Below are 17,549 nucleotides of genomic sequence, written 5' to 3'. Positions count from 1 at the left end.
TGGGATTTAAGAGTTTTATTTTTATGTCCAAAATGAAAGATCTTGGAAGTATGTCTAATCTAGAGGTTGACAGTTAAGATTCAGAATTATATCTCAACTCTGCAGAATAATGCCCCAGAGACAGAAAGATAAAAACCTAACCTAGATAGGTATTAAATCCCTGCACAAAGAATAGGCAAAAACTAGAGAATTCTGGTTCAACATTATTTTATATGAAAAAGATCTATAGGTCACGTTACCACAGACTCAGAATGTAATAAAAATTCTTGCATTTTGACACATCAGTAATTCTTATCTCTGAAATAAAATTTACTTTCAAAATATTAGGACTTCATCCACAATATTTTATTTTTCAAAAGATAGGCCAAATTTGTGGAAAATATACTGTCACTTTCGTTTGAGAAAAGACAAAATCAATGCCTGGTAAATGCAAACCCTTTAGGAATATTTAGGTCAAATATTCCTTCCCAAACCTGAGATTTTGACATGGAGATATGCAGTGATAGTCATTGTCATAGCAGCTTTTTGTGTTCCTTATGGACAAATGAACTTTCCGGTGGGTGACTCATATTTTAGGAAAGACTGTTCACATGCAATACCTTTTCCAGAAGGCTTGAGTTTAAGGGCAGTAAGAATCTAACTATCCCCTGAAATCCACACCCCAAGCCAGGAGATGACTGTTACTGTGAAACTTGCAGAAAGATGTTCCCCTTCCTCCCGACTCACTCCTTTCTCCCCTCCCAGTTACATAGCCTAGACTAACCTGGAATCTAGGTTTCTCTGGCTTTGAAATCCAGACCTCTGGGATTACAGGCACTTCCTAGCACACTCAGCCCTCATTTTCACTTATACAAACCTCCAAATAAGAAAGTTTAGAACTTTGTTTTTATTTCATGAACAGCCTAAAATTTGATTTCTTGTGATTTTAAATATGTAAGTAGTTATCGCATGAGGCACAAGGAAGTGTAAGTGTGGGGAAATGAAATAATTTTTCAGTGAGGGTTCAATATTGTATTTGTGAATCCTGGTAGTTTTTATTACTGATAACAAAACAGGTAATTATAAATTTTTCTTGACTATTTTCTGTTTTATTCTAAAAGTTAATAACCAATCTCTTACACAAAGACAGTGTTTCAGGAAATAGCCACTTGAACAAGAAGCTAAATTAGTGGGACCAATGTATTGATGTTTTTCTGAGAACACTAAGCCGTGGTTTCATTTGAGTCATCTGTCTTTGCTCTGATGTCTACTGTAGCACATGAGAAGGAGACTCAAGGTCTTAACTCCATTACTGCCTTTATTCAGTGCTGTCAGACCAAGAATAGGTGTTTACCTACTAGTGTGTGCTGCTCCTGAGAGAGTAGCTCATTGTAATTCTCTCCTCCAGTTTTCTTTCCCCAAGGAAATATCTTTATCTCAGATCTGTCTAATTAGCCAGTGCGTGAGGAACAGTAAATTGTGAGACAATCACAATGTTCATGGTTGCTGTTCTAAAAAAAAAAAAAAAACCAAACAAACAAACTAAAAACTCAATAACCTTTCCATCTATATTTTCTTGTTTACATGGTGTGGAGCAAAATGGATCAAACAGGCATAGATTTGTGGTAACAGAGATGGTGCTTTTGTACAATATAACACATACTGTGTATCAAAGAAGTATTTGTAGCACTGCTCTGAAGTTGACATTGGAATGACATTGTAATCCTGGCCATCTGTCTTCCTCCTCTAGACATCGATGAATGTGCGGTGGTGAATGGGGGCTGCCAGCAGCGCTGTATTAACACTCTGGGCACCTTCCACTGTGTGTGTGATACAGGGTACAGACGCCATGCTGACGGACGCACCTGCATAAGTGAGTAAATATTAGAGCCAGCTTGAAGCCATTTTCAATGAAAATCGACCTGCCCATGCAAGGGGCAGAGGAGAAAGATGTTTCTATTGTAAAAAATGTCTATAGAAGCTGCCGGCATTCGAGTTCAATTCTATCTTCTAGAATATAAAAGGCATTTTTCTATTAAAAGATAGACAAAGATGGAGAAAGAAATGTAGAAACTAATGTTTATAAGCACAACTTGATTCTGCACATATGTGATTATTTCTATAATGTATAATTTTGGCATATTTGGTAAAGTATAAATTTGTTATTTATTACTTATACAACAAGTATGACATCAGACTAAAATGAGGGGATAAGTTAACCCACAGTAATTACTAGATACCGTGATCTGTGTAGAACTGTAGTTAGAAATAAGTTCAAAACTAAAACTCAGTCAGTGACAAAATTATACTAGATTATATTTCAAAGAACTCGAAGTTACCCACATGCACTTGAGACTACACATATTTAATATAGGTTACAGCATATTTATCCTGCCACAAACTGTGCTTAAATGTAATTTTGGAGCAATAAAATGATCATTCATCTCTTCATTTACATGATTTTGAGATCATGAATTTCCTGAAATAAGTAAATGCTACTTTTGTAAGTGAAAAGAAAGGAATGGAGTTTTAAGAACACCCTTCCTGGTATGATTACTAATGTTCCTTGTTTTCACTGAAATAATTTGAGTAATAGCGTTTTTATTTTTCAGTGAGTCGTGATCTTCACCTGACATAATGATACTTTCTGGTTTTATCTCAGGTCCCTGCTTAAAGTAATTATTATATTAACAACATAGCACTTGGTATAGGACAGTTTAATTACTTTCTTTGTTTATATATGTTTTATTAACCATTTTACCCTTACTTAATCGCTATTAGTAGCTCACAAAGTATTTTATAAGGTGAAGCTTAGAATATAAATCACCATTTTCAATTAGTGTGGGAGCATACATGCCTTCTGCTGTTCCTAGCATGTCTGAGAGGAGGCTGCAAGCAGGCAAGGATGCTCTAGCCATTAACTGATCTTGATGTGAGAAAGCAGGTCATGAAAGTGTGAGAGAACAAAAGGAGAGGGACAAGAGGGAAGAGTTCTTTTTCAAAGTCAAATGAGGACAATTAGAAGGCAGACCCTACTAGCTAGGACCTCGGATCAACACGGTGGTAGTCACAGAAAGCACACATGGCAGGACAGTGGCCCAGCACACTTATTAAATGGAAACATCATCTTTGTCTTTGAGGGATCAACGGCATTTCCATTCCTAGGTCATGTGCTACTAGCATCCCCTCAAACTACAACCTACATCACAGCTGTGCAGAAGAGGCATGAGCTGATGTATTTATGCAAATGAGATATTTGTTGGGAAAGGACAAGCTTCGCTGATAAAAATTTCATCTAAAGTAAAATCATTTTTTTAAGTAGTGGTTTATATGAGTCAGGAATATTGGGTTTTCGTGGAAGGGCAAAATAAACAGCAAGCATAGCTAACTTTTGTCTAGGGAAAAAATTGGTTTGCTAAACTCTTAGCAGTCATTAGCTGCTCCAACCAGCCACTCTTCTCCTTGCCATCATGGTTATTGTGTTAATGACATTTGGTCAAAATTGAGCTTCATTGGACTGGGATATTATGGTTTACTCCATCTATTTCTAGTCCTTAGGAGCAAAATCTCACTGCATATACATGAAGCCACAATGACAGTAACTTAACATCTGTATGTGGGTCATTCTACTCAGAATCCCAACATTGTGTACAAATGAAATTTATTTTGTACAACTAACAAGTGAAACTCTGTCATCACACTCAGGTCGGGGCTCCAGCCCCTTGGTTGGCATTCTCTAGCAGCTGCTGGGCAGAGCCACACACAGACTTTGCTGTCTTGATGTCTTTGTTGTGCACACACAAGGAAATTTGATTATAGAGAGACTATTAGGAAGCTCTGACAGCACAGTTACATCAACCTTGAGAAAGGGTTCAGGAAGATTCTCTTTGAAAGTGCTTTGTGTTTGAAGGTCAAGATGGAGCCTTCAGGACAACTGTTTGCTTATTTGTACAGAAAGAACCCTGTAAGGGAGTGGCCCACAGTGGTCTGTGTCTGGGGTTAGTCTATAGGAAGGTAATTTGTCTTAATACAGAGCCGTTGAATTGGCTCATTTCTATTTTTGAAACAAATTCTTATCATATAGCCAAAGCTGGTCTTGAACTAAAAATCCCCTTACCCCAGCCTCTTAAGGGCTTGGGTTACTTATTGATGGGATCCACCATTTCCAGCTTCTTTGGGGATTGTTCTCACAGAAGACAGAAAGGTGTCTGAGGTTGTAGTAGACATTTGTCATGAAACTCAAAGAGTCACAGAAAAGGCAGCAATAAAATGCCGGGACTTGAAGACTTCAGTGTATTTGAACTTAGGTCCCTTCCTTTACTTTGTTATGTTCATCTGTCTGTCAGTCACACATCTGGGCAAGAGCTTCTGTGCTATTGCAAGTATGCTGACCTGACATGGAGTTGCAGATACTTCTTTCAGGGCCTAGTCTGCAAGAGCATTGCTTTGTCATCATATATACATAGCCACTGCAGGTCAGCCTCTGTCAGAATCACTAGGTCACATAGACAGGTATAAAAGGAGTTCTCAACAGCTGTCAAAGGTAACAGGAAGTTGCATGTATCAGCAACTTGGCTCCAACAAAGGTTTGTTTGGGTTGCAGACAAAATACAATATGTAGCTTCAGTAAGCAGTTTGAGCAAGTTTTTAATTTCCTTCAAATCCTTATATGTGTTAGTGACACCCCAGAATATCCCAAACACATTTCTAGAGTTGATAACATTTATTTAAAAGTATATATGAAGGAGAAACTTGTGACATCGTTGTCATGGTGCTATCCTATACTACTGTTGTATGTATGAGACACAGCTGTTCAGTCATTGTTCCTTCCTTGATCTTCTGTATAATAAGATTCCAGGACAGGGAGAGAGCTCAGTCACTAAATTCTTGCCTCACAGAGATAAGAACCAGAGCGAAATCCCCAGAACACATTCAGAAATCTGTGGCCTGGTGGTGCATGCTTGCAATTCACATCTGGGGTGCTGAGGAGATAGGATAATCCCTGGGGCTCACTGAGGCTGGTCTAATTGGTGACTCTAGGCCAATGCAAGAGCTTCTGTGCTATTGCAAGTATGCTGACCTGACATGGAGTTGCAGATACTTCTTTCAGGGCCTAGTCTGCAAGAGCATTGCTTTGTCATCATATATACATAGCCACTGCAGGTCAGCCTCTGTCAGAATCACTAGGTCACATAGACAGGTATAAAAGAAGTTCTCAACAGCTGTCAAAGGTAACAAAGGAGATAGACAGAGTTTCTGAGGATATTGCCAGAGATTGTCCTACAGACATACAGATGAACGTCTACTTCCATATGCACACATAGACTTGTGCATACACATGCCGCCCCCCCCTCTACAAACACACACTAAATTCCTGATGTCCTTAAGAAGCACATGTCCCATGCCATATCACTTTACACCTTTCTGAAAATAGTATCAGGGGCCATTCTGAGGAGAGGCACCATATATGAGGGCATCTCAGCAAATGAAGCCATTGGCTAATGGGAGAGTTTAGATACAGCATGGGAAAGTCAACAGGAGTGAGGTCTACACACTTGCAGAGCTAACAAGGTGAGTTGGGGGAAAAAAGTGAAAAACAGATTAAATTTTAGCAAGCTTAAAAAAGAGCAGAGGTATCTGCTGTGGGATGTTCTGTATGGCAAATGTGTTGCTCTGATTGGTCAATAAATAAAACACTGATTGTCCAGTGGCTAGGCAGGAAGTATAGGCAGGACTAACAGAGAGGAGAAAAGAAAGAACAGGAAGGCAGAAGGAATCACTGCCAGCCACCACCAGGACAAGCAGCATGTGAAGATGCCAGTAAGCCACGAGCCACGTGGCAAGGTATAGATTTATGGAAATGGATTAATTTCAGCTATAAGAACAGTTAGCAAGAAGCCTGCCACGGCCATACAGTTTGTAAGCAATGTAAGTCTCTGTGTTTACTTGGTTGGGTCTGAGTGGCTGTGGGACTGGCAGGTGACAAAGATTTGTCCTGACTGTGGGCCAGGCGGAAAACTCTAGCTACAGGTATCCATGCACATGAGTTTGTGTGCCAGGTCTTGTCCATATAGACTCACAGCCGTAACACATGTGGGCATGTGACCTGCACCAAGTCACCAAATCTCTCTACATCCTGGCTTTCTGATGTAGAAATGGATATGTCATTCTTAGAATGACTTCAACGCTAACATGTTACAATTTTACAGACAACAAAATTATGAAATCATTATAAGACATCTGCTAAGGAAACACCTCTACTTGATTGTGCATATCTATAACCTTTTATAACTTGTTTTATTCAAAAATTGTTAAAGAACTCCAACTTTTAAGAACCCAAGCATGAAAACAGAATGTAAGAACTTCATGATCAGTTTAATAATAATAAAAATATCAGTGAGTACTTAAATGATTTGATTATATATGCATACTTAGGTGCTTTTTAAAAAAACAACACTTTTTTTCCCCATATCATTGAGCTGTATGAACTTAAGTTCATTTCAGATGCATTTTCTTTAAATTTCTGATAAATGCAAATGAACAAATGAAACATAGCTCACAAAGACACTGCTAAATCAAATTCACGGCCCATTTTAGTGAATAAAACTTTACAATGGCTGTTGACAATGTGAACTACCAGTATATCATCAACCTAGTTGGTAGTACCCATGTACCACTCCCCTCAGCATTCTGTGACAGTCTCCCCAAAGCTTGACTATCCCCATTCTCTGTCAACTTTTCTCCTTCTGCGCTGCACTTTCCTCTGAATGTAGGACATAGCTTAGCCCCAAGTCTGTCTGCCAAAACTCTACTTACTGTGTTTCACATTAAATGTCATCAGCCTTGTTAAATTTTCTCTGTGGTTCTAGCTAAAGGCATTCTCTCAAATGTCATGTTATTCATGCTTTTTAATTGTAAATCATAGCACACACATATATTTTGTTAGGTGTATATATTCATTATATATATAAGTATATATATACATATATATATATGTATATATATATACATACATACATACATTGTATATATGTATACAAGCAGTGTGCCTATCAGGTCAGACAAAAGGCAGTGATAATGTCCTGTCAAATCCAAGGCATGTCGTTTACATTCCCATTTTGTCCTTTGACACTGCTGACCACTGTTTTTTTCTGACTCTCCCCATGGCTTCTTGGCAGCACACTGTCAATGTCTGCATTGTGGTGCTGTTCTGGTGAGAACAGCTCTGACATTATTTATCTAGCACCTTCTCTTTCTTTCTTTCTTTCTTTTCTTTCTTTCCTTCCTTCCTTCCTTCCTTCTTTCCTTCCTTCCTTCCTTCCTTCCTTCCTTCCTTCCTTTCTTTCTTTCTTTCTCCCTTCCTTAATTCCTTTCTTTTCTTTCTTCTCTCTCTTACTTTTTCTTTCGTTCTTTCCTTTTTTCTTTTTTCTCCTTCATTTGCCTATCCTTTACCCCACATCCATTGTTCCTACTTTCAGTGTAAGCAAATACCAGTGAGCTACTTTGACTATTGCCTTGCCCACTCTTAAGGATTATTTAAACATTTAACACCAAATAATAAGTGATATTAGAACTTCACCCAGAAGGATTTGCTTACTAGGGAAATATATGAACTTGTGCCAGGGCTCTAAGCCTAGGGACTTTGGCAATATTCTCTGTTATAAAATATAGCATCTGTGTGTACTTTTTGTCTCATTATTGACAGATATAATAGAACCTACATAATGATAACATGGGATGACAGCATCTATTTCCAGTGACTCTTTGAATGGCTAGGGAACAGATACTAATGAAAATCACCTAAACTTTTAGTATTTGGTTATATAATTCACATTTTTAGTAACTTGTAAAGCTTTGGATGTAAATTGGCATACCACTTAAAATCTGTCTTGAATTTCCATTTTTAATACCAGCCTTGAAAAGATGTTCATCTTTATCCATTTATAATGATGTATTTGCTGAAATCAGTCTTCTCAGAGAGATGAAATACTTAAGTTACTGAAAACTTAAATGCTTCCATAGATCACTTTCTCTCCTTTTCACCTTCAGCATGTAAGCCTATTAATATTTCCCCCCAGAAATAAACAAATGCAATCACAGATGTCCACAATGAAACACCTCAGATAAAGGAGGTTTTGAATTCCTCCAGTCTTCAAAACAGTCATACCTCCATGCTACTTCCTTGGAATAGTCAGGAAGTATCTTTATTATCTCCTCTTTATTTCCATTAAATGAAGGAAAGAGGAGGAAAGAGTCCTCTACTGTAAAGTTTTGTATGAATATCACATTGTTACACTTTAGTTAGGAATATTTAAGTGTCACAGTTATATTATAATTAATTACGACTATGTAAACATTGGACAACAAGGATCATATAGATGCACAACTAAGAAGCTTAAAAAGCAGTAGCCTTAGTGAATCTCTGAGCTTAAACATTCTTACATGAGCTTTTTATGAGTTCTGTAGTTTAAGATAATGCCGAATTTAAAAAATTGAAAATGAGAAAACCGTTAGATGGGCTGGCCTTCACACAATGGGCTCTTTTGTTTTCTCTCGGTGCTCTGATGATGTCTGGGTTTCATTTCATGTGAAGAGTAGAAGCTTCTAAGAAATGCAGAAAGATTGCCTTCATATTGGAGAAGGAGGTTAAAGACTTCATTGTAACTACCTTTCAATTAGCTGCATTATTTATGAAGAGAAATTAGAAACAGAATTCATTTCAGGTGACAGCTGATGTGTTGAACAGGCCCATGTCAGGTTAAAGAAGTTGTTTAGTTTGTCAGATTGATGGCATTTCTCCGTCATTATCAAATTCATCACCCCTGCAATATTAAGCACTTTCGTGTGGTGGGCACTAAATTTAGTCCTTAAAAGTTGAATTTAAGAAGCACGTTTCCTCTGCCTCTTCATCCCCATTGTGTGGGCTTTGAAAAAGATTAAGAATTTACTTATCAAGTTTTCATCCAATGTTGAGTTTTAAGATCAATTTAGTAGCATTTGTCCACTCAAGAATCAGGAACACATTGAGAATCTTTTCTACTTTTTCTACTTTTTTTTTTCTCAGTCTTTAGACTCAGGAAGTGAAGGCTGACAGTTTTGAAAGATTCAGGTCTCAGTTCTGGGCACACCGTAGAAAAGCTGTGTAATCTTAATGCACTTCTTTTGTCCCTGTGATTTTCAGAATCTGTGTCATCTCCATCTCTCCCTTTTTATCTCTATCTAATAATATCAGAAAAAAATATACATTACACATGAGTATGACCATCATAAAAGAGTATATTATTCTACAAAAATGGATGCCTACAAAGTGTGGAGGAGACCTAGTATGGGAGCTGGGGCTAAATGATCAAACAAGAAAGGTTCTTTAAGGGCCATGGAGTGATGAGAAATTCCTTTGAATAGCAATGTAACAGTCTCCAGTTTCTGTGCCTAAGGTTAGAACAGACAGAACACACACACACACACACACACACACACACACACACACACACACACACACACAACACATGCATGCACGCACATGCACACACATACACACAAAAAAGTGCACTCATTTTCTTATGTAGACATAAACACCAAATAGTGAAATGTTCACATGATGATCCCCATACATGGCAAATGCTGTTTCTCCTTTGTCTCTGAGGAGAAGCTGTCTTTATATACCTTACCTTTTTATGGCATTTTCTTATTCTACTCATGAAATATTTGTTATATACAATATCAAATTTAAAAACCCAATATAAAGAGCAATTACTTTTTCATGTGTTGCCTAGCTGACTTTGTGGTTCATTGTATAACAATCACCACATAAGATAAACTTTAAAATGAAGACATTAAATTCATAACCAGGATACAACAGATTCCCAGTTAATCACGGCTCAGACCAATGATTTTTAGCTATTATGTCTACTCCATCAATTCCTGACAGAGTACTTATTCAAAGTAGAAATGCTGAGGATGAGAGAGTTCTAGTTGCGTAACTGAAAATGTAGCATGTTAACTTTACATTCCTCATTTAAGAATATGTATCATGACACTTGAGGGGTGTAATCTGGGAAGAGTATGTATTGGGAAAGTATCTGTTCCCTCTTTTCAAACTAAGAACATTAACTTTACTATAAGGTTGTATATACAGACTATGTGATCTGATCTAGTTACCTGAGTATAAATAGTTCAGTTTATCAGCATGAAGCCCATGTGACCCGTCCCGCGGGCCAGGTTATTTGATGAGACCCGAGGAGGCACCTCCTGAAAGATCAATGGGGGCGAGAGAGAAAGGAGACCAGGCGCATAAAAGAAGACAAAGTCAGTCTGAGTCACGTCAAGGTCTCGTTTATTGTAAGGGGAGTCAGGCTTATATATGCTAGGGGCTAGAAGAAGTAGATAGGGGTATGGAAAGTTACTAGAAGGAAGTTAGGGTAAGGTAGGGTTCAGGAAAAGGTCTCTTTGTTCCGGGGCCTGATCAACGGACCATAAAGCAAACCATTATGTTTCAAGGAGTTGATCAAAAGGTACATACTGTGGTTTTGTTGAAAAATGGTTGCTATTGAAACTGTTAACGGAAGGTTAGGTACACAGCTTTTTCCCATGAGAATCAGTTAGGCTACTTGGCTCCTGACACCCATGAGAAAAAGCACTGGTCCAGGTGAAGTCCTGAGTGTGTGACAGGGAGAGGCACTCAGAAAGCATTAGCTGGTATACTTCGTTGACCATAGCTGTAGGACTAAATATAATAACAGGTAGTCGGTCCCTGTAGATCTAAGTCTGTTTTGATGAGCCATGACAATGGGTGAGAACTTGCAGATACTAGATTGCAGCAGAAGATGAAATCTCAAATTTAACATGGGAGGTAAAGGAGCTGAGGTTCAGAGTTTGCACACCTTACACACAATTGTAGCATGAGGGGGTTGGCAGTGAAGGGAGGAATTCAGCGTTTTGTTTTTTTTTCCCACAGAACAAATCAAATTCTTAGCTGAGGGTCCTTCACAGTTTAATCACACCTAGAAATTTGGGAATTTATCCCAGCTCCTGGCTGTTTGCTCAGGGGCAAACTTGTTATCTTCTGTTTCTCTGACTAAACTCCACACCTGGGTTATTCTATCCTGCCCCCCCTCTACCTTCATTTTCCTTTTATTGAAATTAGATTTGTTTTCTGTCACATAATATGTCCTGATTATGGTTTCTTCTCCCTCCACTCCTCCTAGTTCCTTACCCCACCCCCATTTAGATCCACTCCCCTTTTTCTCTCATTAGAAAACAAACAGGTTTCTAAGGGATTGTAATATAATATAATAAGATAAAACAAAAACTAACACGTTAGAATTGGACAGGACAAACCCACAGAAAGAAAAGAACCCCACAGAAGGCACAAGAATCAGAGTCACTTATTTACATGCTCAGGAATCCCATAAAAAAACACTAAGCTGGGAGTCATAATATATACACAGAGGACCTGGTGCAGACCTGTGCAGGCTGCTTCAGTCTCTGTGAGTTCATGAGATTTGATCATATTTTGACCAAGTTTTTTAGAGGGCCTCATTTTCTTGTGTCCTCTATCCCATCTGGCTCTTACACTCTTTTTGTCTCCTCTTCCTGGAGGCGAGGGGTGGGTGTAGGGCAGGTTCACTGAGCCCTAAGGCAAAGCAGTTGACGCAGACTTTCCATTTAGGGTTCAGTGTTTCAGCATCTCTGTCTCTCACTCTCTGAGTAACATCTCTGTATCTGTATTTGTGCCCATCTGCTACAAGAGGAAGCTTTTCTGAAGACTGAGAGCAGAATGTCATTGGGAGTCATTTACCATTTTGTTTTAACAGTAGTACTTGATTTTACCCTAGGTTCCTGAGCTATCTAGTCTCAGATTCTTGGTTACCGAAGCAGTGTCCTGTATGGGTTTCATCTTGTGGAGTGGGCCTTAACTCATGTAGGTATTGGTTGGTTACTCCCACAAGCTTTGGGCTTCCATTGCCTTAGACTATTTTGCAGGCAGGACACCATTATAGGTCAAAGGTTTTGTGGCTTGCTTGGTGTCGATGTCTCTCCTTTGGTAGCATGGAAAGTAACTTCCTGTACCAAAAATGCTAGAACATGGAGGGTACAGGCTCTATGTAGGCAGCAGCTCAGCGTCTCCATGCGCAACGAGTCGTGTAGGTGCTGTCTTCAGCAGTGGAGCCTTGCTGTCAGTGTGTGGAGAACAGCCTAGAGTCTTGGCAACAGCCTGGATTGTGTGGGGGTTCCCACTGGACAACTTTGGCTAACAACTCAATTAGATGTAACCCAATCCCGGTACTGGAAGCTTCATTTGGTGACAAGAGATGCCTGGTTGTGGCTCTGTTTCCCTCATTATTTGGTGATTTCCTTTAGATTGCCTTTATATATGTATATATTCTAGGAAGCTTCTACTGTATTAGATTTCCATCTACCCCTCAAATGGCCCTTCGGTTTAGCTCTTCCCCCATAGTCCCTTCCTCATCCCCTCTTCCCACTCCCCTCTTGAACCTCCAGCTCCACCCCCACACCATCCCATATTGCTTCTATCTCCCTTTCCTAACAAGATTCGTCTTTGCCCCTCAAGTCCCTCACTCCATACCTAACCTCTGTGTTTCTGTGGATTGTAATATAGTTGTCATTGGCTTCACAGTTAATATCCACATATAAGCAAATAATGCCATATTTGCTTTTCTGGGTCTGGGATACCTCACTCAGGATGATTTTTTTTTTCTTGTTCCATCCATTTCAAGATTTTTTTTTTTTTTTGGTTTTTCAAGACAGGGTTTCTCTGTGTAGCTTTGGAGCCTATCCTGGAACTCACTCTGTAGCCCAGGCTGGCCTTGAACTCACAGAGATCCAACTGCCTCTGCCTCCTGAGTGCTGGGATTAAAGGCACGTGCCACCACTGCCCAGCGAAGATTTCATTTTTTTAAACAGCTGAGTAATGTTCTTTGGTGGAAAGTACCACATTCTTTGTTCATTTATCTGTTAAGGAATATCTAGATTGTTTCCAATTTCTGACTATTATGAATAGAGCAGCAATGAACATTGTTGGGCAAGAATCTTTGGTAGGATGAAGCATCTTTGGGTATATGCCCAAGAGTGATATAGATGGATCTTGAGATAGATCAATTTGCATCTTCCTGAGTAACTGCCACACTGATTTCCACAGTGGCTGTATAAGTTTGCACTCCAACCAGCAATGGAGGAGTGTTCCCCTTACTCCATATTCTCACCAATGTGAGCTATTACATGTTTTTATTGATTGTAGCCTTTCTGACAGGTGTAAGATGAAATCTCGAAGTAGTTTTGCCCTTTTTAAAACCTCACTCCTCTCTCAATTATACCCGGATTCTTTCTCTTCACATAAAAGCAGAATTCCTTCCTACTTGGAGATTCTGCCAAGGTTGTTAAGAAATTACCCCGTACCAAATCAGGGAGTGTTTTCTTCTTATGTTGCATGTCGGAAGTATTGGGCTCTCACCTTGTCCACATGCTCCTCCCATGTTTCACAGCTTTCCTTTGGTTCTTCTCTGTGATAACTCAAAAACATCTTTGCTGCATTCTCTGATCTCTGACCTCTCCCAAACTCCTGATAATCTTTAGAATGCCACCTTGGACTCGTTTCTCACCCTCCTGTGTGTTATTTTTCACTTACTAAACTTTACCTTCTACAGTTAGCTAGAAGGCTGTGGTGCCCATGCAGCACCTTTAGTTCAGGTGGCTCCTTGTTCACTTTGGGCTACATATGGAGCTAATGCCTGAGCCCCATCCAGTGGAAGTCATTCTGCGTTGCAAAGCCCAGTGGTTCCAAAGCTGACTTTACTCCTTCTTGGCAACCACATTGTCTCAGGCCACCCACTTCCAGAGTAGTCCTAAAATCAAATCTTCACCGTGTACCCATGTTCTCACTCATGGCAGTGACTGTCCCTTCCCCAGTCTTAGCCAAAGGTCACCCATGCTACGAATGCTTTCCATAATGTCTGTATAAGCTCTGATAAAGGTTATTACAGTTGACTCATTCTCTTTAATAGAGTTTTTTTTCCTGTAATATATTCTGATTGTGGTTTTTCTCTCCCTCAGCTCCTCCCAGATCCTTTCCACTTCCCCACCCAACCAAATCCACACCCTTTCTCATTAAAATTCAAATAGATATCTAAAAACAATAAAATAAAATAAAAACAAACCAGAACAGGACAAAACAAACAAACAGAAAAAAAGAGTGAACAGAAAAGCACAGGAAACACATGGAGATGCTCAGACACCTACATTCACACCCACATTCACACACACATATTCACACCCACATACACACCTACATTTGAACCCACATACACACCCACATTCACATCCACATATACACCCACATTCACACACACATACACACAGAAAACACACCCACTCACATACACACAAAAAAAACACCATCAGAATCTATAGTATATAAGCAAAAGATCTGCACATATGCCCAGACAAAGCATTGTGACCAAAACCAAAATAAAACAAAACACTCCAAAAGAACCACTGAGTTCATTTTGTGTTGGCTGTTTACTGCTGGGCATAGGACTGCCCTTATGTGGGGTTTGTACCCAGTGAACATCCACTGAACAAATCAATTATTCCTCTGTGAGAGGCTTTCAACTGTATACAGCTTCGAGGTTAGGGATGGGGGCTTGTGTAGACTTCCCGTCTCAGCAATGGAATCTCGTCTGGCTTACAGTCACAGAGACTGTTGCAGTTGTACAAGTGACGCTTAACTTCTGTTACCCATGTGCATGCCCTTTGTAATCTAGTATCTTAACTACTGTCATAGTCATAGTTTTTTGGTATTTTGTTTTGTTTTTGTTTTTGTTTTGTTTTTAGTTTGTTTGTTTTTTAAGTCAGTGTTTCTCTTTTGGTGCCTTTCCTGGAACTCATTCTGTAGCCCAGGCTGGTCTTGAACTCACAGAGATCCTCCTATCTCTGCCTCCTGCATGCTGGGATTAAAGGCGTGTGACACCACCACTCGGCCATTTTCTTGGTTTTTTAATGCTGTGTGTGTGTGTGTGTGTGTGTGTGTGTGTGTGTGTGTGTGTGTGTGTGTGTGTGTGTGGTTTGTGTTCTATGCCTATGTGTATATTTTTGTGTGGGTTCTTTCCTGTTTGGACATATGTAGAGGCCAGAGGTCCACATTAGGATTTTTCTTCAACTCTTTTCCATGTTGTTTTATGACTGGGTTTCTCATTGAACCTGGAGTTGAATGTTGAGGCTGGAGCGACTGCACAGTGAGCTCTCGGCATCCACCTGTCTCTTCCCCCTAGAACAGGATTAGAGACACAAATGTTACACTTGGAAGTTTACATGGTGCTGGGAATTGAAATCAGAAACTCAAGCTTACAAACCAATGTATTTACTCATAAGGATATCTTTCCAACTCTCATAGTAATACTTTGAAAATATAATTTTTGAAATTTGCCACGCCCACGACGGTGTCGCCCGCGTGACAAATGCCTTGGATGAGGTGGTTACATGGGAAAGGGGGGCTCGCGGCCCTCGGGTCTATGCCCCCGGCGACCCCTTATCAATCTGCCCGAATCATGGTGCCAGGCTACACGGAACCACGCAAAATCTGCTTGCAGAGGCTGGCTGGCATTCTGCCTTTTTTCTCTTTGCAGCTGTGGCTATTGCTGTTTCCTTGTGTATCAATTTCAGGGAGTTAGCTCTCAATGTTTCTGATGTGCCCCATAAAGAGAATAATGATTCCTCAAAAGTAGCCTCAATACCCCCACCCCCCACCTATAATTCAAGCTTTTAGACAAACAGTTAAAGAGGGTCCTAGAAGTTTGGGGGAATTTATAAATGACTTAGAGCAAAAAGAACTTATGACTCAGAGGGACAAAGATTCTAGCGAGGAGAGAATGAAAGTAAAAGTCCAGGAACTCATAAGCAATCCACACGCGCAGCCAACAGCAGCTGCAAGGAAGCAGTTACAGAAACTAACCAGTCCTACAAGGATTATCCAGGGACAAATAGAGTTTCTCATCAAGGGTCGGTGGTCGCAACCCCCTAACTTTAATCCTAGATATAATAATTATTTGGAGCCATTGCCCTTTACGGGAGCTTATAATAAACATGGGAACCAATGGGTGAATCATAATAGTATGAAAACAGAATGGCATAAGTTACAGTTCATGGAAAGAATAGCTAGGTCCCAACTCCCCTGGTGCCTTCTCACCTGCAAGCAAAGGTTAAATATTTTCACACAAATGAAACCATGGTTAGAACGATGGTGGGAAGGGTTTAATTTTGATACAAAACAAAGGTCTAATAATTATGTAGAAGGAAAAACTTCAGCTAGTGCCATAATGTTCTCTGTCTGGATGAGGAATCACAATAGAGGAAATAACACCTGTACTCATGAGATCTATTAATCATTCTGAGAAAATTGTGTGACCATATTGTTGATTCTATGTCTATTGCCCCACTGGCTGATTGCCTTGTTTTCTTCAAATGATTGTATAAAAAACACTGCTTGATCTGAGTAAAATTGCAGCAGTTTCACAGCATACTCTCATGTCTGTGTCTGTCTGTCATTTGCCGAATCTCACTTATCCTGAGTACCTTCGACCTGTTCTCCCTCGGTCTGGTGTTCCTACTGAGACCCAGTCCGCGGCAGAAATTGTTTAAAGAAAGCATTTTTTTCTTTGTAGCACTCAGAACTGACCTCTACAGCCTGCCATGGCTTAGTGGTTCAGGTTTTGACTTCTGAGAACAGCTCCCTCCCCTGACCTCTATACTCCATGCTCCACCATTACAAGGGAATTTGCACATCCCTCAGTGCTCAGCAGTTTCCACTTTCACACACACACCCCTACCACATTGCTTGCACCTCATTTCCGTTCTCTTCCCATTGTTTCTCCACCTCATCTTACCTAATTTTCAGAGCACTTGCTGCACTTGTAGTTTGGTCCAGAGTTCAGTTTCCAGCACCCATGTCAGGTGGTTCACAACCATCTGTAACTCCATCTGTGGGGATATGATGCCCTCTTCTGGCATCCCCAGGCACTGCCACAAACATGTATCGCACACACAGAGAGATATATAGTAGATGCAAATGAAATGTAAAAATCTTTTAAAGCTCTAACACAGAACCTCACACAGTATGAGATAAAGGTTTCATCTTGCTTGTGTTAGTTTTAATCTCTGCAATCATGACTGAGGCAAATTGTTTTATCTAGTGTTATGTATGAAATCAGTGTTTGGCATATAAAAAATCCTGCAAAAGGCTTTGCTTTGTTTGGAGATGGACATTTTTTCTGTCTTGTGATCTTCTCTTAATTAGATTTAAAGAGTTAATGGTGCTTGGCTTTGGCTCCAAGGAAACAGAGAGAAGCACTGAAGTTTTAATTAAAGTGATTCCACTTAACCTATATTCTTAATTTAGAATCTTAATTCAGTTATTTTTTTCTGGAATGGCTATTTTTGTATTTTTCTCTCCTTGTTTAAACCTTATTGTTAATAAATATAATAAGATCTTTCATTTACTCTCTATAATGTCTCAAGTCCTCTATGCAAGTTGATACAAATATACATGTGATTAAAAT

At 39.6% G+C, this 17,549-nt stretch overlaps 1 protein-coding gene across 13 annotated transcripts in view; it reads left to right on the top strand.

Moving 5' to 3' along the window:
• Positions 1 to 17,549, top strand: part of LOC128106497 (EGF-like and EMI domain-containing protein 1) — a 719,003-nt gene that overhangs the window by 509,907 nt on the left and 191,547 nt on the right. For 12 of the 13 annotated variants that reach the window (XR_008216732.1, XR_008216730.1, XR_008216731.1 and 9 more), the window contains one exon: positions 1,730 to 1,852. The exons of the other annotated variant lie outside the window; for it this stretch is intronic. Coding sequence is in view for 9 of the 12 variants with exons in the window: in XM_052732015.1 (XP_052587975.1) it covers positions 1,730 to 1,852 (123 nt within the window). In the remaining 3 variants the exon portion in view is untranslated. The remainder of the gene's footprint in view (positions 1 to 1,729; positions 1,853 to 17,549) is intronic. 13 annotated transcript variants of the gene reach the window in all.

This window comes from Peromyscus californicus, unplaced genomic scaffold, assembly GCF_007827085.1.
Source record: "Peromyscus californicus insignis strain IS unplaced genomic scaffold, ASM782708v3 Scaffold_9__1_contigs__length_137607984, whole genome shotgun sequence".
Lineage (NCBI taxonomy): Eukaryota > Metazoa > Chordata > Mammalia > Rodentia > Cricetidae > Peromyscus > Peromyscus californicus.
Note: the sequence above shows the minus strand (reverse complement) of the source record. Positions and strands in the feature narration are given on the sequence as shown.